At 34.1% G+C, this 26,884-nt stretch overlaps 1 protein-coding gene and 1 long non-coding RNA gene across 4 annotated transcripts in view; one reads left to right on the top strand and one right to left on the bottom strand.

Moving 5' to 3' along the window:
* Window positions 1-26,884, bottom strand: part of LOC146721384 (uncharacterized) — a 214,413-nt gene that overhangs the window by 174,393 nt on the left and 13,136 nt on the right. For both annotated transcript variants that reach the window (XR_014925682.1, XR_014925681.1), the window contains exons 3-4: window positions 14,760-14,962; window positions 14,467-14,515 (exon numbers count right to left, since the gene is read on the bottom strand). This is a non-coding gene — a long non-coding RNA (uncharacterized LOC146721384). The remainder of the gene's footprint in view (window positions 1-14,466; window positions 14,516-14,759; window positions 14,963-26,884) is intronic.
* LOC114940071 (nephrin) overlaps window positions 1-26,884 on the top strand; it is a 210,374-nt gene that overhangs the window by 176,083 nt on the left and 7,407 nt on the right. For both annotated transcript variants that reach the window (XM_029314553.2, XM_085486892.1), the window contains exons 9-12: window positions 5,066-5,196; window positions 16,059-16,218; window positions 19,635-19,985; window positions 25,477-25,740. In XM_029314553.2, coding sequence (XP_029170386.2) covers window positions 5,066-5,196; window positions 16,059-16,218; window positions 19,635-19,985; window positions 25,477-25,740 — 906 coding nt within the window. The remainder of the gene's footprint in view (window positions 1-5,065; window positions 5,197-16,058; window positions 16,219-19,634; window positions 19,986-25,476; window positions 25,741-26,884) is intronic.

Below are 26,884 nucleotides of genomic sequence, written 5' to 3'. Positions count from 1 at the left end.
TGTTCGAAGGTAGAGATCAAGTCGATTTGCGTTTATTTGCATATCACACGAAATTGATCGTTGTTGTTCGAAAACAACCTGCGTATTATTGATGGTCGCACGAGAAGAGGACCAGTTGGTTCCCTATATTCCGGAATGCAATGTCGTTTTCATATTTTCAGCGATGCCCTATTATCGGGAATACCCCAGAGGCATACTAGAATAATGCGGAACGGAGGATGATTCAATACAGAGATCGCCTCGCGGCTTACGCGAACCCGGATACGCGACGCGTGTTGGGTGGATAAAAAAAAAGTTCCGCGATTTGAGCGTTCTCGCAGAAATAAAAATGCCCGACGTGGCACGATAATCGCTCGTGTCACGTCGTTTTTTTTTTTTACCATGCAGGTTCGATCGAGGCGTGATCGTGAACGCGATCGGAAATCGCCAAGCGATCATCTGGCCAATTTCGCCCGGCCGGACATTGCACGAAAAATACAACGCACGTACCGCGAGCGCCGCTTAAAAATCAATTTCGTAAAATAATATTAATAGGCTTATCTCTGAAAGAAAGAAGGCGATAAAAAGAGAAATGCGAGAAATAAATCGCTTGAAAATATGAACTGAAATTTTACACCGTCAAATATATATAAATAACTAATTCTCCTTTCAAAAATATCTTTTTTATCGAAAATCTCGTAGTGAATAAACATTTACGAATATATTATAGAATATGATTTCAATTGCAACTGTCACTAATTTTTTATTATAGTATATAAATTATAATAAAAATAGAAAGTCTATACGATAAAATTTTAAAACGATATTACATGACAAAAATATCTTTTTTATCGAAAATCTCGTAGTGAATAAACATTTACGAATATATTATAGAATATGATTTCAATTGCAACTGTCACTAATTTTTTATTATAGTATATAAATTATAATAAAAATAGAAAGTCTATACGATAAAATTTTAAAACGATATTACATGATATAATTGAAGACAATTCAAATTTCAGAACAATCATATATATAAAAACTTGTTGAAATATCTATATGTGTGTGTGTCTCTGTAAAAAGGATCCATGCAGATTTTTTCGATTAGTAACACACTATACTATATTGGAAGAGGATTAAACGTGGCTTAAACGTGCAGATACTCGGAGGCATCCCGGGAGAGAAAGCTGCGGATGCGGTTGCATGTATTCCGCGAATTTCCGAGCGCGAGTGGGTGCAGCTACGAGACGGGGCTGCCGCATCGTCAGGGTGCATATTGTGTGTCGTTGCTGCATGCACTCGCGTTCACATAGATCGCGCGTATACACACGCGATCTATATGAGGCGACGTTGTATACGCCGATGTAAGATTTATTTCGAGATTATACCGTACAATCGCGGGAGAGCTACGTTTTCCCGAGCTACCGACGATCGTGTTTGCCGACGTAATCAGCAGCTTGCGATATGAATATCACAATATCGCGCACGGCTGCATTATAATCTCACGCGTGCGAACACGTGCGATTGCGGATTCCGTGCCGTAATCGCGAAGATAGAAGTCCGCGAATTTGCGGAGTAAAACGACAAGTGCAGATTATTCTCGCGCATCTGTAATATATTCGTGCGAGTTTCCAAACTTATCCTAACTTTATAACAGGATTGTGTTTCGATTATGTAAAATGTCACTCGAATTTAGGACATGTAAGAATGAAAAAGTTTCGAGAATCTGCCATAAAAATTAAACTAACACTTACAAACTCTTACAATTAAATACAAATTTCTTATAAAATTTAAATAATTTTGTTCAGACATGATTTTTTTTTTATTTCGTAAAATGTTGCGCGTAAATATTTTTTTATTCGTGGAATATTTTCACGTTTGTTTCAAACTAAAGACAATTGATTTTATAAATGCGAAATCCGTAAAATGCATTTAATGTAAAACGGAATTGAAGTTTTTCGTTGCGTAATTTTGCTGGGTTGCATTATATACGGAATTTATCGTACAGTTTTATCATAAGTCGCGTTTTCCGCTCCGTCGTCCGATTCTCTCATCTCGTACTCACTTCTATTCCTTGCTGCTTCCGTTTCCGCGCGTAGATTCGCGACGGCGTGGAAACTAACTACGTGAAACGCATTCAAACTCTGGCAAGCAAACGAGTCAAGATGAAATCCGCCGCGATTGGGATTAACGTCGGAAATTATTCGGAAAACCCTAGATGGTTGCCTTTCAATCATAACGCGACATCGTTTCTTCTGTCGTGTCCTTCACAATTCTTTTTATTCTACCATTATCCAGCTGCAACTGTTCTAACATTATTCACGTCATATATTGCATTTAATTTTTTTTACGGTTACGAATATAATTTTCTATTTTATCCGTGATTGAAGAATGAATGAATATGACAGATCATAACGCGCTTCCATTTAATTCTATTTTGATTTCTCATATTTTCTGCTGTTCAATTTTCCAGTACTTCATGCAGTTTCCAGTTTCTTATTACTCTGTTCAATCAAGAAGTTGATATAAACCAATAAAATTACGTGGCATGTTTTTTCTTCGATTATTTCATACGACGGTGAAGGAAATGAAAGAACTGTTCGCGCACTTTCTTTTTCCTTATCCTGCACTTCTACTTCTCCGTCTCTTTGCATGATTTTTTGACGGGATAACTTTTTTTTCCGGATTGCTAGATGATCGATATTCCCGTCATTAACCGCGTTTCATTAACAGTTTATTGTTAATATAAGTTCGCTGTCGCTACCGTACAAGAAGTTTAATTTTTCTGCTTTCGTTCCAGTGAATCGATAAATCGCGCAGGGATTTTCCCAGAAAATATGCGGAGGAAGAAGCTGTGTCGCGCACTCTTTCTCTGTCTCTCTCTCTCTCTCTCTTCTCGCCGATTTTCGTTGGAAACTGGTCGTTTCGCGGATCATGCCCTTGTTTTCGACGAGATTCCCGTCGATTCTCTTGTCGTTTTAAGTCTATTAAGTGTCGTTGCGAGAATGAATATAATTTACTGCTTTTTTCGCGTCGAATGATACGCGGGAAATCGAAGAAAATTTGCGAAGAACTGTACCGTATCCGCCATATTGATTATACCGATCTTAAACGTCGTTTGGCAATCATTCACCTTACAAGCATTCCGCGATCATAGTCTTTCTTGCGCGAAATGAACTTTTCGTTATTTTTCCACCATGATGGAATATTAATGAAGCGTATCCGCTCATAATGACAATTAACCAATTTATTGCAAAATTAATCAATTCCGTAACTGCATTTTCGAAGAAAAATCGTTACCTTATTATGTATATACGTTATGATTATTCATTTAGCTACGTTACATCAACGATATTACTGACGGGAATCTCAATGCTTTGATCAAGGTGTTATTATTAATAATACCGGCTGAGCGCTGTGTTCGTTTGCGTTTCGCTCATGCCATTAGAAAGGGGCTTCAAATTAATCCGCTTTGATTTATTATTTAAATAGCCTTATGGACTCTGAGAGAACTTCATTTTGAAAGCCTTCTACTTCGTTCCTTCTCATTAAACATCGAGATTTTATTTATGATATTACATAACATTATGCTGTACGAATGTAATTATTGATTGTTTCATTCACAATATAAGATTGCAATTAATCAAGTATAAGAGCCACTAACACAAAATTTCCGCGGCCATATAGTCAAATGAAAACATCAAACAATCCATACCGGTCGCGTTATTAAATTAGCTTTGAATAGCTTTGAAATTTATCGCATAACATTAGCTAATTGCAATAAATTTAAAAGCCATCAAAAATATTTTACATTAAATGAAAACGCGAATAATTCACATCGCTAATTTATTATGACATATTTACATAATTATAATTAATTAAAATAGATTCAGAATTATGGAAATTATGCATATTTTTCCTTTATAAAAATAACTTAATAATATTATCAAACAAATACATTTCGAAATTAATAATGATATTTGTTTTACAAATATTTATTTTTGCTTATTTTTTGTCATGACAGTTCTATTAATCAAGCTATAGAAATCAATGTTTTAATTTTATATGTAGATGTATATAAAATTTAAAAACTCGTGTTAAAACAAACGACGCGAATTTTGAGCAGTGACATGAATTTCCTGATTCTAATCATCTTTATATCATCATCAACGTCATCATCATCATAGCTGAATTAACTCTATACATAAACACACATCACATCAAATTCGATGTAGTGTTCAATCGAAATTTTCATTATGCGAGAAAATCATATGTGATAAAATTCCGTGGCTAACGTGACGCGTTTCCGTTTTGACTCCACTGTCGAAAATGCAGATTTCATTAAACTCCGGATCCGTTAATATCCGCAATATTATTGCGCTGTGCATCGATATCTATCGATTCATAAATAATGCTCTGCGTCAAAGCAATGTTTATAAATTATTGACGATGTCACGCCCCGATACTCTCGCGGCATTTAGTCTTTTTCCGCGATCTCATTCGAATACTTTGAGAGATATGTTAAAAACTATAACTTAGTTATTTATTGCTAAACATTATTGAAATCATTCATCTCGTTGCTATTCAAATTTAAAAATTCAATTTAAAAACTCAAAATTACACAAACTAATAAATAAGCGAATTCTTTCTATGAAACATCCAAATATTGTATATCATTTTTGTAAGAAACATTTTTGTCATGTTTTTTTTGTAGATTAATTATTGCATAATTAAATAAAAGTCTTTTTAGACGATTTGTAATTACAATTTAAGACTATTAAATATTTATATTGTATATATTACAGAAAAATATTTAAACACGTAAAAATCATATAATATATAAAAGTCAAAATTTATATTGTATATATATTAAGATATATGTATACACAAGGATATATCGGATATCCTATATATTAAAAGATATATCTAAATCTAGTGCTATGTTGAATATTTTACAAGTGGTAAAATATACTTGTATACTTACATTTTATTTTACGTTCGACTTTTATTCTGAATATTTTACAAGTGATAAAATATACTTGTATACATTTTATTTTACGTTCGACTTTTATTCTGATTGCAGTTGCGCCTATTGCCAGTTTGAAGATAGGTTCCAACCTGAATCCGAAGAACATCAAGGAGGGCTCTGACGTTTATTTCGAGTGCAACATCAGGGCAAATCCTAAGTTAAGCAAACTAACTTGGTTCCACGAGGTAAGCACTACATCGACTCTCCTCTTTCTTTTTTGCGAATTAAGACCATAAGTCGTATGTGGTTCTTGTCGAATAATGATCCGACAATGCACAACTATGTCACAGCGGAATAATATTTGTGCATTAACTAAGATAAAGATATATAGGATGGATCTTGATTGCAACAAAAACACATGACGAGATAAAATCAATCCTAAATTTATCAATGATCTGTTATTGAAATATTTTTCTATGACTTTAAGATTTCTTATATATATATCAGTCTCTCTGTCGTCTATTTATTTAAATAACTACAATAATTGGATGCGGCTATTTTTTTTAAAGTAAATATGTAGCTCCCAGCTCATGCATAAGGAATTAGTCGAATAGTTATCGAAGATTAGATCTGGGTTAGTTACAATTGATCTGCAGGGGTATAATAGGTCGAGTACCCTCAACATAGCCCTTTAACCCATCCTAAATTGTGCAATATACGTCTCATCGCATAATATCGTTATATTCTCCGTGAAGGGTTTCATCGATGAAATTTGGTGAATAACGCAATAAATTATCATTTTACTGAAACTTGTAGAAGGTAATTGTTTATGCGCGAAAAAACAGTATTAATATAAATATTAAGATATTGAAATAATTTATATGAAAGCAGCGTGAGAGAGAGGATTTTGAAAATATATTCCGCATCTGTACGATAGAAATTTTTATTTCCTATTCTTCTTGCAATCTCTTAAAAAATAAAGGAGATAATGTATTTATTTGTTTTTTCAAAATAACGATATTAAACCACATTCTATCTTCTTTTGCTCATTAGAAATTTAATTTCAAGTATGTAGATGATTAATTATTTTGCTGTATATACATAACATCAAATAATATTATTTATAAAACAGCGTGACTCTCTTTGTACTGCTAGCTTTTCAAAATTTCAGTTATTAATATGCATTTCAATGACATTATAGTTTCAGAGGTATAAAAAAGATGCGGCGAGATAAAACGAGCATATATGGTACATGCATTTAACGACTGCAAATGGCCGCAGGACAAAATTTCAGAGACGACCGATTTTAGCGGCTATTTACGCTCACTCTAATGAAATATCCCCTAATTAGTACGCCTAGTCCGTCCTGCATTAACATTGCGCATCGGGCTCATCCGCCTACGGTGCTATTCGATGCACGCGGCATTAGCCGGAATAGATTACGTGAATCATTGCGCAACACTAAAGCGATCGCGCGCAGACAGAACGAGGTAAACTCGAATATTTAAATAATTAAAAATAAAAAAAAAATAAAAATAATTATTTCAATATAAAAATATGTTGAACTTTATAATTCAATCAAGATTTTATATATACATCTAATATTGTATAATAATATATTAAAATAGCATACAGAGAGAGGTAAAATATCAACTCTCATAAAAAATGTATGCACGACAGAATTTTGAAAATATATACTCGCAATTACTTATGAATTATATAATATTAAATCATATTAAAATCGTAGTAATTATAATATTTTATGAATTTCATAAAATTTAATGATTTTTTGAGTGTTCAATCTTTGGTTGATTTAATTAAAAAATATTTATTGCTTGCACCAAATTCAAGCGCTGAAGAAAAATCATCTTGAATTAAATCCTATTCTCGCGATTATCTGTGTGAATTTCATCGAATTGATTTTCTTGTGCGCGCGTTCAGTATTTCTTAATTTAACCGAGTATATATAAATACTACTTGCACGGAATACTAAAGGAAGATTATTTCGGATTAAGACAAGCTAGGCATTTTCTTACGTTACCGATGAGTCTCTGGAGGTGTCGTACGCGTAGAAACGAATTGCGGAAGTTAGCATCGAATAATTACAACGATCAAAGCGCATTGCTGTTGCAACGACGTAATTAATTAAATTCGAAGACACCACGACGCAACGATCTACTTTCGAATTAATCTTTGTGGAAGCTATTGAAAAAAAAAATGTGTCTCGAATTTTCTTCTTATATCTCGGAGGAGAATCATCTTACGAGAAAAATCTCGTGTTGCAAAAACCACATAAACAGATTTACTTCGATCTTTTACTCCCATCATTCAATGCAAATAAATAATGATCAATACGATTTGAATACTAAAGCATTAATATAAATCATTCCCCTTACTTCGGCCAGACGCTTTATCTTAAAAAGCTTTACTTTTCTTTCGCGAACTTTCGTTTCCTTATGGAAAAGCATTGTTTATATAATAGACCTTTTTTCCGCGGAGACGATCTTCGAAAAGTACGTCGCGCAGATTCACCTTTATCTTCGGTCACTCGAGGATCGCTAAAGTTAAGCCTCTTAAGCAAGATTACGTCTTCCATCAGTTCCCTTCTCTCTCTTACTCTTTCTTTTCGAAACGCTAAAATCCTACGAGTATTTTCCCGGTTCGTTCGTGACGTTCTCGCATCCTACAAGGACATTGTGCGATATCTAAACTGCGCTTGGACCAGTTGCTTAATCCGCGAAACAAAACTGAATATTACAAAGCTTCTACAACGGTACTATTTTCCAAAAGCCTGAGCCAACTCGTCAAGGTAGATTTATGAATAAGATCGCGGTAATATCTTTTTTTTTCCATCAGTTTGTGCTCTCGTACGCTATGGATGAATAATGCGAGTCGCATGACACGCAAATATTATATTTAGAAATTGTGCAGCGAGATTGAAACAAATATTTCTTCTGTTTTTGTCAGAATTGATTGAACTAAATTTCAGCATATGAGGATGGGCAAATATGGATTATTAATTTTGACACAATACATGTAATCTTTTGAACGATAACAATAATAATAACGAAGCGAAAGGGAGGAAAAATTGATAGTGAGATATTCTGTGTAACATTATTTTAACTTCAAAATGAATGACAGACATTAATACATAAATGCTCGAACTTTTTTCACGATAACACACTTTCAGCAAAAAAAAAAATGACAACTTCAGAAGGAAATAATTTCCAGAATAAATAAGCCATTTAACGCGCTAATAGATTTAGAAACATCTCAGCCAGGCATTTAAAGTTTAATGTAATACACTTTGACATAAGGAGAAACATAAAGAATAACGATGCACGCTGTTTTAGGTAAAAAGTCCAGTTTTTGCAAATCTCTTTGCCCTCTCTCTTTCTCTCTATCTTCCTTTTGCATGTCCTTAACTTTGGACAATTTCGCGGATCGTTTGTCTCGGTTCCAGCGCGACGTTGTTGCATATTTAAGCGACGAGACGGACGTGAGAAGAAGAATGTTGACTGTCCTCTTTAAAGTTTTAAGAAGCAGGACGAAGGTCCTCACGACTCCTTACAAAGCAGGAGTATCGAGTCGCTTCTCTCGCACGCTTACGGGACAATTTTCTCTCTCGGATAGTCGCGCGCTGCCGGAAGGGACGAAAATTTTTCCTTAGAGAGGCAAGATGCCGTAACGCGACTCTGGGGAATTTCAGGCGGAATTTCGCGAATTATTTATCGGCCCGGTGCCACACAAGGAAACAACGACGACGACGATATAGGTGCGAGGCTGTGCACGTCCCAGATAAACGGACTGGCGAATCGGCCGAGAAAATCGAAGACAACGCTCGATATGATTCGACTGGGATTTCACTTTTCTCATGCCGTATAAATCCCGGGGAGAAACTTTTAATTGGACAGTATTTTATATATATAAAGGGAACGAAAAGAGAAATATAGTTGTTTCGAGTTGGAGACGTTTCGAAGATATTTTCTCTCTTGCGCGCGTCTCTCTTGAAATAATTTATATAATATAAAAAGTGTATAAAGGAGAGAGAAAGAAAGGGAGAAAACTTTTTCTTCCGGGAAAGAGAAAAAGAAGTGGAAACTGAATGTTTTAGTATCTCTCCTCTTTTTACTTTATTATGCCTTCAAGCATCAATTTGCTTCGTTGCTTTTTTCCTGCTTGCTAAAGTTATTACCGATGTCCGAGTTTTCGCGAAAGATTTAAGGATCTGATTCACGACGCGGTGAATTTTCGGGAATAAGTTCCATCCGAATAGAATTTTAGGGCGCAAGGATAATTTCGGAATGTCCGCAGCTATTCGTTGGACGACGCGCGAGCGCCGATGTGCATTCTCGTCGAAATTATTGCAAATTTACGAGCACCCGTTGTCGCGCACCTCTTCCCGGTTCTGTTCGTCGAACCGAACCGATAAATCGCCCACGAATCACCGGCCTCCGCCATTGGTTTATCAATTCGTAAAAACGTTCGTGCGACGAAAATTTTATGGCGAACGGATGGATGGAGTGCGTGCGTGCGTGTTTACGCAACAAACGCACAATGTGCGTTCATCATTGTGAAAATTGCGACACTCGTTCGCGATGACATTTTTACGTTTCAATCACGTCCTTATCAAACATTTAGAATTAATCCGAGCTCTCGCAGGCATAGAGGCACACATTCAGAACATATATTTTATCTACATTTTTATTACATACATATTACTCGGCTCATCTTTTCATCAAGAAGCTCTGCTTGTAATTTTTTATTAACGTACAAAGAGAAAAGAGGAAGCTTTTTTTTTCGCGAAAAAGAGCATTCATATTTTCGAATTATCATTATAATCGAATTATAATTATCATTATAATCCGAAAATATGAATGCATATGTATGCTCTTTTTCGCGAAAAAAAAACTTCCTCTTTTCTCTTTGTACGTTAATAAAAAATTACAAGCAGAGCTTGATGAAAAGATGAGCCGAGCAATATGTATGTAAAGAACATTGAAAATAAGCAGCCAATAACGATATTAAAAAAAATAGACATCTTTTACTATAAAATCCTTTTCTTCCTTTATTGAGGATTTTATTTTATTTAGAAATCACGTAGATGATGTTGAATGTGTGTTAAACAAGATTTAAATAACATTACAGATAATAATAAGATTAAATAATATTTTTCTTTAAATTGCGCTCGATAAAACACTTTTATCATTTTTATTTACAATATCTAAACCGCGAGAAAATCGGGGAATATTTTCAGGCTATATGGGCGAGAATACTTTTTTTCTGCAACGTGCGCAGGAGGTGTGTGAACGAAAATTGTTCACGCAGATACGAGCATTATCCGGACGAGTGACGACGATTCATTCGTGAATTAGTCCGCAGCTGCCTACCATTTCGTCTGGAAATCGAAAGAGAGAATGACCGACCAAATATTTGGATGCACCTTTGAAATCTCGCCGGTGGTTAATTTTTATTTTATTATATTATACATATGAGTGAAATAAAGCACGCGTAATTACTTCGTTGATGTAATTCGAGCTTGTATATGCCGCGATCATTGAATTTCTTTTACAATTAAGTGCTACAGAACCGCAAGTGCACGAGTTGCAAGTTTACTCTACCGTGCTCTCTACATTTGCAATAATCATGTTATGAAACGTTGAGTGTCGAACGTTTCCCGCGGTATATGTATTTTTATGCAACGAAAAAAAAAAAATTTATCGAGAACGCAATCACGGGATGGGAATTCGAAATCACCCTCGACTCGCCAATATACCGACTATTTGATGTATAAATGCATACTTCTCACTTAAACATTGCAGCTTAATACATTGATGCAGTTACAAACAAACAATCGTCATTTTGTCGTTTGTCGTTTCATCTGATACATCTCGTGAAATTGCGTTACATTGTTACGGATACCGTGCGCACATAAAGGACTCGGTTAAGCAAAACGTGTGTGTAAATCCGAAATCGTCGGTACATGATTATTACGTTTAGCGTTGCGGCGAACGTTACACACCGCTGTGATGTAACATTATTATATCATATTATAGGCGATATTTCACATTTTGCGACGATTGAATGGAAATCGAATTTCCGCCGATTAGTGTCGTCACGCGTATTTTGGGAATTTGAGACTTTGTCCAATGTTGGAAATAATTTGATATTGACGTATCTCTCGCTTCATCACGGAAATGGGATGAAAAATTGCTCGTACGAGAAAATATGGCAAAATTTTCTGTGTGCTCGACACGCGGTTTTAATGGTTATATCTAAAATTCTTTTCCAAATGTTTGTGTTACTATCATGCATTTATACTCTGGATTTTAACTTTATCATTCTTCGTGTCATAGTTTCATATATTATTGATTTTCGATTATGTTTTACGCTAAAAAAAATGATTATGTAAACTCATCTCACCCAAAGAAAAAACATAAAATGTAAATTCGATTTAAAGTATCAACTCTACATTTCAATTCACCGAAATCATATCGCGCTTTCAATCTCTGTAATTCTCCATTGAGAAAAGACTCGCATCCACATCGGGATATCTCCTCGCATCATCTCGCGAAAGCCACGAGAAAGCGTGCTCGGGCGCGAGTTGAAAGTTAAAAAAGGATTTAGCTGTTACTTATGCATAACCCAAGCGAATGGCGTAACTTTTCGCCGAGACGAGATGCACGCGGTGTAAGATGCACGTACCATCGTAACGGAGTGTTGCCGCTGCAAGAGTGAGAGGCAAAAGGGAGCAGAGGGTTGGAACTTATCGTCCGTGTCTCGAGTCCGGAGGAGCTTCCTGTATATTATACCTGGTGACGCGGATATATTCTAGAACGAGGCACGCGCTCCTATCACCCGGTCTCTGACACTGTACGTATATTTAACGTCTAATACGACGGCGTCGTGTTACGCGAGAACTCACGCGGAAATGGTAAGACAAGAGAGAGATAGAGAGAGAGAGAGAGAGAGCGAAAGAGAATACGCGACTCCCTTAGGACGGCGTATCCTGGAGGTGGCCGTCGAAATAGGAAATTCCATTTGCGCCGCGAGAGAGTTTTCGAGATGGAAATAGTTCACGTTTCGTTGACAACGCATTATTCATCGCGAATTATCCATTGAAAAATACGAATTACCTGACTGCAAAAGTGGCTAAAACTGTTGCTGTTCAAATATATAGTTTTTAGAAGAAAAAATCACGGGATATGAGATGCGATAAGTTGATATTTAATAGAGAAGAGAAATAGAAGACATGGCTGGAATATTCATTTTTCTATGCAAAAATACGATAAGTTATACGTCTGTTTTTATATGGATAAAATATGAATATGTTCTAATTCATAAATTAAAAGTTGTATATAATTTTATATTTATAAAAAAATCTTTTTTAATCAGACTACAGGGAGTTTGCTCCGTTTGCCATTATGCGTGATAATTCGCGAGATCATGAGGCTTTTCTGCTTCTCACGAGCGTTTAAAGCTTAAGACATTGACACACGAATGCGCATATACAATGGCGATACTGTCTCCCGCGAAGACGTATCGCTTCCCGATTCTGCAGCGATGCTGCAGACACCCTCGGCACATATACAGGAGAATTTCCGCAGGAGGACAGATACGGAGCTCGTTACTCATCTAAAACAAGCACGCGAGCCTCTTTTCCCTCGCGCGGTCGCTATTGCTACCGCATCTATAGGTACCTTCTCTCGACATTATTTGTGACGACCCGGTTTCGTTCGATCTTATCCGCCCGTCGCGTATCGACCCTCGTAAATGCAACTCTTCTCAAACTCACTATCGGAGATCCTTTAATCCCTTTCGGTTCTTATTAATTCATTTTGACATGTGTATTCAATAAATTCATTTGACAACAAATAGTTATAAGTATGTACATATATCTTTTGATGCTCTGTTTAATGTTAATATCGATCCTATTCTAGCATAATTAATATTTTTATTACACACTTACCTTATTATCTTCAAAGATTCAGAAAATAGAATTTATTTTTACATAAGATATTCTTATATAAAAATGCTTTTATTATAAAAAAATCAATCAATAAATACTTTTAATAGTATTTAAGAAAATGTTAGCTTGATATAATTTTAATATATATAACTTTAATATATTTTAATTTAATATATATCTCTTCAATTTATTATATTATAAAAGTTCAAATACTAAAAAATTGCTGAATATATAAAAATACTTGCTACCTTTCAAAAAATTCTATTTAAAAAAATACAAGACCATATCAAACCACATCGTGAATTCGGTAACTTTGTTTCGTGTTTTTACTCGTGCTTCGGGGAAAAAAAAACCACCGTTATCTGAACTTCGTGATTTAAAGCGTGCAAATATTTTGCATCACGATCGCGTCGATGTTTCCGCTCGAGCGGAATTTTTCTCCCGCGCAATGTAAATCAGCGTCAGAGAGAGAAGCAAGTGCAAAACGGCGCTATCGTTCTCGAATGGTACACAAGAGCGAGTTGCATTTCGATCCATACGTGCGCGAAAGAGGGCAATTAAAGAGAATTATACGAGATTTTTTTTCTCTCCGAAGAGTAAGCAATAAGTAATAAAAATCAACAGATGATTGTTCAAATGTATCGAAATCTCGATAATGAAGTTAAGAGTTTGTCGATGCTGTAAATAGCTGATGGAATTTCGCGTCTCATACTTTATTTCAAAAGAAATATCTCATTATGTTTTAGTATAAATTTATCAAAATATTAGGTAATGCACATATACACAATCCAAGAATTGTGTGCGTATATTTAACTATGCATTTTAACATTAAAAAATATCAAATATTAGATCTGACAAGCAGATCGCGTTTACGTTATTTACCCATACGATCGTAAGAATTCATGATCGTTTGTCATACAACGTTGAATTTAATTTTGTTTTAACTAACATAAGGCCGAGTCATCGATCAAAATAATTTCATTGATATTTTTCTAATAATATATGTATATATATATATATATATATAATATTATTATTTACAATAAATTTATAATAAATTAAAATTCATTAAAACATTCATATTATTTACATTATTTAATTGATCGATAACTTGGATTTACATCAATCAAAGTAAAATACTTTCATATGTCACACTACATAGATGGATAGACTATACAAAAATGAAAATAATCAACGATTCTTAAAAGAATAAGTTATTTTTATACAATAACAGTATAGTTACTATGCAAACAATTAATAAAAGTGCGTTCTTTAAATAAAATAATTAAATGAAATCTGAATTTAACTTCTTTGTGTAACTTTCTTTAATTTATACTATAATTTAAACTTTAACTTGTATATGTAATATGCTTTAATTATATATATTAAAGGCATCTATCAAAAGTTAAAATAAATTTGATCTAATTTATTTTAGTCTATCCATTTTGAGGCAACGAATTCTGTCTACAATAAACAATTTACAATCTACAACTACGATCTATAAATCCGTTACCTCAAAATTATATTAAAAGTTTTTCTCACTCACCGACACCGATGCACAACAGCAGAGTAGTTGATGTCAAACTACGTTGTCTCTGTAACATACAAATATAAAATCTAAATTATCGCAGCGTTCAAATTAATTATTATTTCCAAAAAAAAAATATATTTAAATTTGGTGCATAACAATTAATCAACTATATATAAATATATAATAAAATAATTTTATAAATAAAAAAAATAATTTATATAATATCTCTAAGTTTCTCTTTTTAAATAAATAAATTAATATGAATTAATATGATTTATAATAATTAATATACAAATAACGATATTTACCTTAAGGTTGCTCTGCCGGTGCTCGATGCCTCTCTCAGGCCTCCTCCTCCTCTCGGGTTGTCAGGGTCGTCCAAATTCATTAACTATAACACGCGCGATACTTTCGGCACTCCCGCACTCGTACGCGCGATACTTTAATTAACAGCACTCCCGCACTTATACGCACGGTACTTTTAACAGCACTCCCGAATTTTACACGTTATCTGTAACATACAAATATAAAATTTAAATTATAGCAGCGATCGAATTAATTACTATTAAAAAAGATTAAGCTATCTATGAATGGAAACTGTTTTAATAATTAGTAAGTATAGATAGTACAGATTTAATATCCAAAATTAAAACGTGTAAAGAAGCATCATTCTCAATTGAATTCCTCCTAAGGAAAGATTGTGCATGCGGAGAGCGCTCTTGAAATCCGCCAGCCAAGAATATGCTTACGATTCTATACACGATGGGATTCAGACAAAAAGACGAGGAATAAAACGCAGAGAATCGCAAGAGAGCGTTGATAGAGACGGATGAAAGGGAAGAGTGTGGAAAGGCGAGAAAGAAGAGTAACGATAAAGCATAGAAAAAGAAAAGCGACGGGATTATCCCACGGAAGAGATAGAGGAAGCGAGAGAAAGAGACGGGGAGGAAATAGGGAAGATAGTGGGAGGACAAGTGTACATCGTAAATTCCCTTTGTCCGACCTCCTCGAGCGGACGACAACCCGTGGCGGGCCGCGGTTGTTTCCTCCCGAGTAGCAGCACGATCTCCGTCGAGGCGGAAGCGGTGCTGAATGCCAAGACTAAGACAAATTTGTTTATTTGCGACGGGTAACAATGAGAGCCGTTGGGTTGGTCCTGCGGGAATTTGACGCGGAAAGAGAGAGAGAGAGAGAGAGAAGCGCGTGGAAAGCACTAGGAACGATCGTCGGTGTTTCATCTGTTATCTAACAATCTTGCGGGCGTCTCTGTGTCGCGTTTACATTTCAGGAGCTGGTTCAAATTAGTCTTAGAACAACGTGGTGAAGAGGAGATATTATTATTATTTTTTAAATGAATTTAACCGCGAAGAAACGCATCTTTTCTAAATTCAGATTCAGACTCTTGTCAGATGGATCTAGATTGATTCAAATTGACTGCGGGTTGTTAGAGACTGAATTGCGTTATCTGGAAATGTCGTGTGCAACGCAAGTTGGTATTATTCGAACAAATACTGTGTTGCGCTTAAATGAGATTTAGGTCGTTTCTGTACTCGCGCACATATAGCAATTCGTTCACGAGATACCTCGTATCTCGTTTGCTTATTCAGAAGGAGCAGCTGCATCACAACGTCACTGCCGGCATCGTGCTCTCGGACCACTCGCTGGTGCTGCAGAGTATAACTCGAGAGTCCGCCGGAGGATATACCTGCATGGCCGCGAACGTCGAGGGCCGCGCCAAGTCCAACGTAGTCAATCTCGAGGTTATGTGTAAGTATATGTGTTTTACGTTCTCTCTTGCGCGTTCTCGTAAGCGCAGACCGTTTTCGTGAGAGCGCCGCTTTAATGGCTTCAGTGGCATAGCACTTGCCGCCCTCATGATGAAATTCCGCGGCGACGAATGTCGCTGGAACGCGGTTTTGCGCCGCCCATTTCTTGTCGGCGCTCGACAATCGGTGGGAAGTTTGTTAAAATCCATAATAATGAAGATATTTAAGAGCGTTCGATTTTCTTGCAATTTTAAAAATTCAGATACAAATTGAGGACAAAATCGAAGCGGAATAGAGAGAGTGAGAATTGACAATCAGTTATATTTTCCTTTTCTTTTTTAATTTGTATTCAATTATAATGAATAAATTCGAATAATTTGTTAACTACTTACTGATTGTTTTATTACTTGAAAGCTATTTTTTATATATGAGATATGAGTTTGTTAAAATCCATAATAATGAAGATATTTAAGAGCGTTCGATTTTCTTGCAATTTTAAAAATTCAGATACAAATTGAGGACAAAATCGAAGCGGAATAGAGAGAGTGAGAATTGACAATCAGTTATATTTTCCTTTTCTTTTTTAATTTGTATTCAATTATAATGAATAAATTCGAATAATTGTTAACTACTTACTGATTGTTTTATTACTCGAAAGCTATTTTTTATATATGAGATATGAGTTTGTTAAAATCCATAATAATGAAGATATTTAAGAGCGTTCGATTTTCTTGCAATTTTAAAAATTCAGATACAAATTGAGGGCAAAATTGAAGCGGAATAGAGAGAGTGAGAATTGACAATCAGTTATATTTTCCTTTTCTTTTTTAATTTGTATTCAATTATAATGAATAAATTCGAATGAATTGTTAACTACTTACTGATTGTTTTATTACTCGAAAGTTATTTTTTATATATGAGATATGAGTTTGTTGAAATCCATAATAATGAAGATATTTAAGAGCGTTCGATTTTCTTGCAATTTTAAAAATTCAGATACAAATTGAGGACAAAATCGAAGCGGAATAGAGAGAGTGAGAATTGACAATCAGTTATATTTTCCTTTTCTTTTTTAATTTGTATTCAATTATAATGAATAAATTCGAATAATTTGTTAACTACTTACTGATTGTTTTATTACTCGAAAGTTATTTTTTATATATGAGATATGAGTTTGTTGAAATCCATAATAATGAAGATATTTAAGAGCGTTCAATTTTCTTGCAATTTTAAAAATTCAGATACAAATTGAGGACAAAATTGAAGCGGAATAGAGAGAGTGAGAATTGACAATCAGTTATATTTTCCTTTTCTTTTTCAATTCGTATTCAATTATAATGAATAAATTCGAATGAATTGTTAACTACTTACTGATTGTTTTATTACTCGAAAGTTATTTTTTATATATGAGATATGAGTTTGTTGAAATCCATAATAATGAAGATATTTAAGAGCGTTCGATTTTCTTGCAATTTTAAAAATTCAGATACAAATTGAGGACAAAATCGAAGCGGAATAGAGAGAGTGAGAATTGACAATCAGTTATATTTTCCTTTTCTTTTTCAATTCGTATTCAATTATAATGAATAAATTCGAATGAATTGTTAACTACTTACTGATTGTTTTATTACTCGAAAGTTATTTTTTATATATGAGATATGAGTTTGTTGAAATCCATAATAATGAAGATATTTAAGAGCGTTCGATTTTCTTGCAATTTTAAAAATTCAGATACAAATAGAGAACAAAATCGAAGCGGAATAGAGAGAGTGAGAATTGATAATCAGTTATATTTTCCTTTTCTTTTTTAATTTGTATTCAATTATAATGAATAAATTCGAATGAATTGTTAACTACTTACTGATTGTTTTATTACTCGAAAGCTATTTTTTATATATGAGATATGAGTTTGTTAAAATCCATAATAATGAAGATATTTAAGAGCGTTCGATTATCTTGCAATTTTAAAAATTCAGATACAAATTGAGGACAAAATTGAAGCGGAATAGAGAGAGTGAGAATTGACAATCAGTTATATTTTTCTTTTCTTTTTCAATTCGTATTCAATTATAATGAATAAATTCGAATAAATTGTTAACTACTTACTGATTGTTTTATTACTCGAAAGCTATTTTTATATATGAGACCGCAGAAGCTTAAATAAATATATCTTATTTACTGTTTCTCCGTTATATATGGAGGGAGATGCTATAAAAGTCGAATCAGAATTGTATAAAATATATTTTTGTTTTTTCAAACCTGAATTAAAATTGAGAAATTATCTCGATGAAAAACTCTGAATATGGAAATTAGAAGATTTAGCAAAAAAATTGCAAGAAAAAAAGGCAAGGAACTCAGAAATTTAGCGCTTTTCAGTTCTGTTCTGTTCGTACTACTTCGCGGCTGACCACGATCGGTCCACTACTACTTCGCCAAACTCTCCGATATTTTATGGAATATCCGTGCGTCGCGTAAATTCTCGCGCTCCGATTTTACGGTGTCGGAAAGTATAAATAAAACCGACCGGTTATACCACGGACGATTATCGATCTGCACCTCCTTGTGGAAACCACTCTTCCGCTGTCTAATATATAACGCTTATGCAAAAGAATCTCGCTGAAAATCCGAATCTTTTGTCCGACGTGTGTTTCGCGCATCGATACGCAGGCGGAATATTTTTCAGAAAATGCAGCTTATCGGTTAAAAATATGGCGAGTGTAGCTATATACAGCGTCGTAACTTCCTATCGGTTTACCTAGTGTGCGTCAATTTGAAACTCGACGAAAAAGCTCCAAAATTTCAAATACACCATTTATCATCATTTATATATTCGCTAAAGTACATTTGTATCCCTCTTTATCTTAAAGCAGTAATAGATATATATGTTGATTCGCAAACTCGGTTTTAGCAGCTTCACACAGATTTCATTCATAATTAATTATGTTTTCTTTCAAACCATGAACTAACTAACACTGTGCGCTAACATATATTTCGACCAACAAACTGTTCTTGGCTCACATTATTCCACGTATTATGCCAAATTCAAATATACTTTATATTACAACACTAATTTAAATTTATAACAAATGTTTTCAAATAAATATTTAGTTTCATCACATTAAGTACGTTATTTGGTTTCTAATAAAATATTATTATTAAATATTATTTTCGCGATATCGCCCATGTCCTACGTTTATCTTTTCTAGAATACAATAATGTGGTATCTTGGTGGGTCATATTTTATTTTAAGCTGTATACTTGTAAGATGTGTGCGTGCAATGTGTATATGCATTTTTATTTTATATTTCGCTTTGCACTTTTCCCTTAGCTTATGATTTATCTCGATTGTATTGTTCTCGTGGGCTCCTGCCTAGAATACATAGTGAAGTGCCAAAATCCATACGTTATATGCCGCAGTCGCGCCCGTTTGCAAGCACGTGCTGAGCTCAAGCGGAGGCTGGAGGCATCAGAACGCCACTCCGCCGCCGTTCAACGTGCCCGAGGAAGTGCACGGTGCTCTAAAGCACGAGACCATAAGTTTAGTTTGCGAGGTCGAGGCCAGCCCCACCAATGTGACCTTCCATTGGACCTTCAACAGCAGTGGCGACCTCAGCGACATTCCGTCCACCAAGTACACCAACGAGGGCACAACCAGCAGGCTTAATTACACCCCATTGACCGATATGGATTACGGGGTTCTGGGCTGCTGGGCTAGCAACGCCGTAGGTCACTCCAAGCAACCTTGCCTCTATCAAGTCATTGCCGCAGGTTTGTGTGAGTTTGTCTACTCCACCGCTTTGCCACATGTTGCCTTTTCGTTTTAATCTGGTTTTAATCCGGCTGCGACGTGTACAATTCGGAATAATAACGTGTAGAATAAATATAGCTTATTTCTATATATTGCAAAGAAGAAACTCGTTTGTTTGAAAAAATATTACAAATATGAAACGATGCTTTTTTTCAAACTTTTAGTAATAATTTGATTATAGAGAGAGAGGATGGTATTTGTATTGTACACAGCTCAATATAAATTGTGTGTTTATTTTTGCTTTGACTAAGCTCAATTTTTATGTCAAATCTGATTTGTTTATTTAACTTGAAATGCTATTAAACGGGAAAACATATACGTAAAAAAAAACAACGAAGCAGGTTTACAAAATCCATAAACTATCAGTTATAGATACACAACAAATATTCAATAGTGTACTTGCAATAGTATAGTTTTAGCTGTCAAATTATTTGTTGAATACTTCCCGATAACTGTTCACAGTATAAAAATATTGTCATATGTATCTAATTTTTATAAAAGATATAAATGTAATATTCGACTTTGGGATTTCAAAATCTTTTCATGTTGGTTAAAATTTGTGACTGTTTCTCCATTACATTTTTATTAAAAGTTGCGAAGTAAATAAACGCGACGAACCGTTTGGTGTATACATTTTTTAGTCATTGGTTTAAAAATATATTTTTCTTGCAACGAATAATAATATTTAATTACTACCCGTGTTCGCAAATGTTGAATAATATAGATGATTTACTTTTCATTTCTATATATGTTTTGCTTGTCGTGAAAAAACTTTTTAAAAAGTTAAAACAGCATGTTTAATGTATTTAACTATTTACAAAATGACGAATGCGCGAACCAGAGTGCGACAATATTCTCTATTCGTTATACATATATGTATATACATATGTCCCAACTGATTGCTCTTCATTATCAATTGTTATTCTGTCCCGTGTATTCATTGCACATGTGTGTTCATTGTTATTATATTGTGTACAAACATTAATCCATAATTAGTGGAAATGTAACTATTATTGCACCAGAATAATTTATCAGTTTATAACGCCGTAATTAAAGCCATCTCTTAATTAATTTTATAATCAAGTAACATAATACCTGTAAAACCATATTATAATCTGACCACATTGACCTATACATCGCAAAGGGATAATATTTGCAAACCAATCTTCCCGGCTTTTCGAAATTCAATATTGTCAATTGCGTATTTGCAGATATGCAGCTTGTTCATCGCAATTCCGAAATGCGAAATTTCTTGGCTTACTTGAAATTTGCTTCTTCTTAGAAGATATTTTATCAAGTCTGAATTTTTTGTATTTCATATTCTTATTAAAATTCATTATGATGTAAGAACGGATTAATACGTAAGTCCAATAAGAGTTAAAAATTGTGCCAATTCTGATGCCAAATATATGTGTTTTCTCACTCGCATCACGATCTAGCAAAATTTGACGAAGAAAAGTCGCGAGAATTAAGAAAAAGGGAGGAAGAAGAAAAAGAAAAGAAACGAGAAACAAAAAAGAAAAAGAGACGCGGAACGTTGCACAATGAGAGACGCCACGTTGAAATTCGCCCGCGTTGGTCGCGCGCTTTTTTGCGGGAATTTAATGAAAACCGTAATTGAATATGTTCATTACGAGGTATAACGCCTGTCGTGCCGCCGCCGCTGTCGCCGTCGTGCTAGTTCCTGAATCCTCGTGTCCGACCGGAAAAGTCTTGTCCGTTCCGCGGTCATGGTTTTCCGTGTTTTCGACGGGCTGTGATATCGCCTCGTCGACGGACGGACAACCGAATCGATTTTGGTTCGCCGGAAGCTCCGCGGACTATACTTTTCCCGCTTCGGCTACTATGACCCGCCCGCTCGCGGTAATTGGACATATAATTTATTTCGTATATTGGTTCAATGTATTTCCTTATGTAATTACCGTGTACGTACTTTTTCCGCGCGCGCAGCATTTCGCATCGCGATGCTTTTGCGATGATCGTGTATATCTATGTCAATCGATAATCTCGGTAATATTTTCGAGGCAAATATACATTTTTCCAACATATATAAATATATATAATAAATATATATACATATATTAAATATCATATTAAAAATGTTTAATAAACGATGCATATAGAAATGTCGATTATATACGAAAATTTGTTCAGAACTGTTTCAATTCAATGCAAACAATCCATTGATGCGAGGAATTAAATGAAAGTAATGAAACTTTTGTTATATTTTCAGATTTTTTTACGTTTTTAAAACTACAATTTTTATAGACACCTTTTTTTATCTACTTAAAGTCTGTTTTTCAGGTCACGTGTAGTAATACGTCATTGAATAAGTTCAATTTTAAAAAACGATTGCGAATTCAAATATCAGCAGAAAAAAAAAAACCAGATCAATATTATTTTACTCCACAACCTTTCATCAGTGTTGCGATTCGCGAACGTTTTTTGTCGAATGCAAACAATGACGTGAGTACTCGGTGATTTAATTAGAACGATGACGCGAGGCGTTAAAATGCAAGTGCCCACGTTGTTGTTAATCGTTGCACATTCTCCCGTAAGATCCTGAAGAGACCGTAAACAAGGACGCACGTTGGCAAGTCCCGCGATTTAATCTCCGCGTTAAGGTCTCAGAGAGACGAAGTGATAAACTCGACCTCGATTCGTTGCGAATGCTGTCGGTTGCAGTGGTTATAAATTTATTGTAAATGCATGACGTTCCAGAACTGTCGCATGTTTTTTTATTTTAAATAAACTTTAAGTAGATCAAAGAATTCACAAAGATGAAAACAACAATGATACCTTAGAAATATTTTCTCTGAATATAAATTGAAGATAATTTTCAATTTTTAATGAACATAATATTTAATATCGCAATTGTACGATATAGTTTTAGAAGACTGTTAAAACGTAAATTTTAATACTTTTCTCAGTAACGTCTTTTAGTAATGTCTTGCGCAAGTGTTCTTAATTGAGCTACTAATTGTAGGGTTTTTATTCTCTATTTTCTTTCTTGATACGGTATATTAAAAAATAAATAGGGGGTAATAAATATATTATATAAATTTATAAATAATAATTCAACAATTATATAATCAATTAAATTTGAGAATAAATTTATAAACATAAAGTTTAAAGTGTATGTTGTTGAATTTTTCAAGATAATTTTACTTAAAAACAAAAATTTAATTTTAAAACATAATTATAGAGAATTAATGTCAAGAATTAAATAAATTCATATGAAATAAAAATACAAATAAAATACATTATGTAGTATGAAATTTCCTCTGAAAACTTATGGACTCTGCCGAAAAATACGCGATTAAAGACCCAACGAATATTCAAATTACATAAGTTTTTTCCAAGTTTGATGTAATTTTGCATTCAGGAAAAACGAGAGATAATTATGAATTTCCGCATTTTTTTCTCTTGAGAACAGAATGGCGGTCTCGAGTTACACACGCGATATGAGCATGGATAATAAAGCAAATGACGAAAAATAAGCACTTTAAACCGGCGCTTTAATCCGTAGCCACCGTCTGTGAGCAACGACAGTGCTATTAACCTCCCTCTTTCCGTTTCCTCCTCCTTTTCCTCCGGGCTATTTTCTTCCGTTTTGCACTTTCCAGGAGATTAGCGATGGCAAAAGCAATTGCGCGATGCGCGGCGAAAATAAATGTAGTGAAACCGTGTAATAATGGCAGGACACGCACCGGCAAGACACACCACAATGATCTTTCCGCGTTCTTCTTCTTGTTAAACTCGCAACTGAAAGAATCGGTCGCGATGCTTTTTGGAGAATTCGCGAGGGAGAAATATCCGCAACTTCACCGTTCTCTACTTCCGTTCTCAAGGAAACAGTACCTTAGTTGCATTAAATAATTCACCATGTGTTATTTATATTTCTTACATTATATAATGTTACAAATTTTATTAACTTAGAAACTCGAGAAAATATAAAAAGGAAATTAATTGAATGTACTAATTCTCTATATCTTTGAAAAGGATCATACACAGAAAATGAAACAATGACATTTAGCGTCATTATACATATGTCTTCGATAAGAGGATTTTTGCTAAAAATTGGTCTGATTGTTTATGGATTTATACATATTGCAAAAAATTATGAAACAATATGTAATGGCTGACAGTGGAATTTTTTACTCGCGTTTGTGTACAATATGGAGATTCTTGGCTAATGCACCACCGGCGTAGCTGATAATAATGGTTTCGTATAATATAATCTTATTGCCTTAAAAACGCGACGTAATTTTGGCCGGGTAATAAAGCGAAATTTGTGAAACGCGCGCATTGCGGCAATCTCATTTTTTCATATCGTCAGAATTTCAATTTGAAAGCTCTTGTAACGCGACTTAAACCGTAAAAAATAAAAATAAAGATATAAATTTATAATATATTGGAATGAAATTTCTTGAAATAAATGGAAATATAACAAAAATATAAAATTAAATTAAAAAAATTATTAATCAAGCAAATTGAGGAAAAATAGCAGCAACTCTGAGGTACAAAAAACAAAAGAATATTAATTGCACTAATTATTATAAATATTAATAGATATTTTATTACTAGATAATAATAGATATATGTGAATCTATGATTATATAAAATATTTATATAACGAAAAAATCTTTTGAAATATTTTTTTACTAAATTGTTGCTGTTTGTTATTTTATCGAATATTGTATCAAATAAATGTTTCTATTTATCTTTGTAAACATGAAAAATAGCGTTGACAACGTGTTTGTCTGGAGATTGATCTTGCTGTGATTTATACGAGTATGATATGTTTTGCAGTTGAAAAAAATCAGAAATATAATTGCAAGAATATTTTTTTTTATTTGCGAAATATAAACCTGTGTGTTTTCAGGAAAATCAAAAAATGAATCACGGAAAATGAATTTCGTTCATGTTTTTATACTCACTGTATTTTTTAAATATTTCAGAATTTAATGTTTTATTTTAAAGGAATTATATAAATAGTATGAAAATTAATAATATTTCAATGATAGATATAGATTTAGAAGAGAAAGATTAATTAATTTATAGCAATTGTTCGTATACCAACTAATTCTTCATAGTAATTTCATTAGTTAGTATACTAACAATTGCTATAAATTAATTAATTTGTTAACTTCACTTCTAAATCTATATCTGTCATTGAAATATTAACATTATTATTTTTTCTATCTTTTTGTGTATTCTTATAAAAGATCTGGAGAGCTCCGAGAGAGGTAAAACTTGAGAGGATTTCTCGTAGAGAGAATAAAAGACAAGAACAAAAGGTATAGAACGAGAAAAAATAGACTTATTTGAAAAATGAACTGTGCTTTTTCTTTGAGGACCACCTCGTGTCCTCTTTAATCGGAGACCACAATCTCTCCCTCTTGCTCTCTCTCGGCTCTCACGATCTCCAAAGCCGCATCTTCTCCGCAGGCAGACCTTACCCGTTGCAGAACTGCACCACCTATAATCTGAACGGTTCCTGGGTGAGGATATCTTGCGTCGAAGGATACGACGGTGGTCTGCCGCAGAAATTCGTCGCCATCGTAGGCAAACGACGTCTAGAATCCCCAAGCCCTTATTGGGAGTTCGAAATGCTCAAGCCGGCAAAGGTCGCCCTTTACGCGGTAAACGCGAAAGGTTCCAGCGAGCCATACTCTATAGAGGTCGTCTTGAAAGGAGTAGCCAAGTTTACCGGTAAGTTTCCACTAAGTCCAATCACGACTATCGTCACGCGGTGGTGAGCAAAGAAATAACTCGCTCATGTCGGAAAGGGTTATAACCCAATTACACGGAGTATTTGATACTTTATAAATGCAATCCGCGAAAATAGGTAGTAGCTTGTCGAAGAATAAAAATTGCTTTTACTGATATTAAATTTGAATATTGTTTCGACTGAATATTTGTCTTTCTAGAATCCTTCTGGTAAATTACAGAGATGTGAACAGAAAATTGAATTATAATTAAAATTCAATCTTTGATTGTTTGATGACTTTCAGTAATTTTATTATCTTATCTATCGTATCTTTTTTGATTATATCGATTGTCAACCACTCGATATATTAGAGAGAATGAGATGTATAAAAATAATAAAGTTATATATTAATGTGTTATATAATCAATCGCTTTTCGATTTGAAGAAAAAAAAATAATGAGAAATATTTTATTTATGTTAAAATATTTGTTTTTAAATTATAATTGTAGCATCAAAATAAAAAATGAATTATTTTCTATATGCATAGTACTTTGCATAGTTCATATAGTTTACACAGTAAACAGTTGCTAAATTATGCAAAGATAAAAATCTACAAAGAACAACTCTAGCGAAATGTCAGAGAAACTCTTTTCTTAATTCTTTCATTCATGATGCAAATTTCTGAATGCATGGAATCGATATCACGTACCCGCACTAAAGCCAAAGCCTTTTTCCTCGTTTCATCACGCGCCTTTTATTCCGTTTTCAACTCCCAGCAAACTGACATTCATGTCAAATCGCAGCTTATCGATCGGCTAGTGACCATTCGCCTGTTATTCGGACTCTTCGGTAGCAAAAATACGATGTGCGGTAAAAATAGCATATTGCGCGAGAGAATCTGCACTCCACCGATTTTCTGTGTATTAAACTTCCGTATTGTTAAAAAAAAAAAGTGTTCAATAAAAAGTGCGCACTGTAGAAATTACAGTGATGAAGAGTTCCGCTTTGTTTGACCACAAAAGATGGCAAACGAACATGTTTGAATAAAAATAGTTCGCTCGAATTTCTAGACGCTCACAATCTATGGCACTTTTTTTCTATCAGAACAAGAGATACAAAAAATGTGATTGTTACAGAAAGGAAGTA

This window comes from Nylanderia fulva, unplaced genomic scaffold, assembly GCF_048542155.1.
Source record: "Nylanderia fulva isolate GAGA-0341 unplaced genomic scaffold, ASM4854215v1 Scaffold49, whole genome shotgun sequence".
Classification (NCBI taxonomy): domain Eukaryota; kingdom Metazoa; phylum Arthropoda; class Insecta; order Hymenoptera; family Formicidae; genus Nylanderia; species Nylanderia fulva.
The sequence above is the reverse complement of the archived record's forward strand: the minus strand, read 5'-3'. Positions and strand labels throughout refer to the sequence as shown.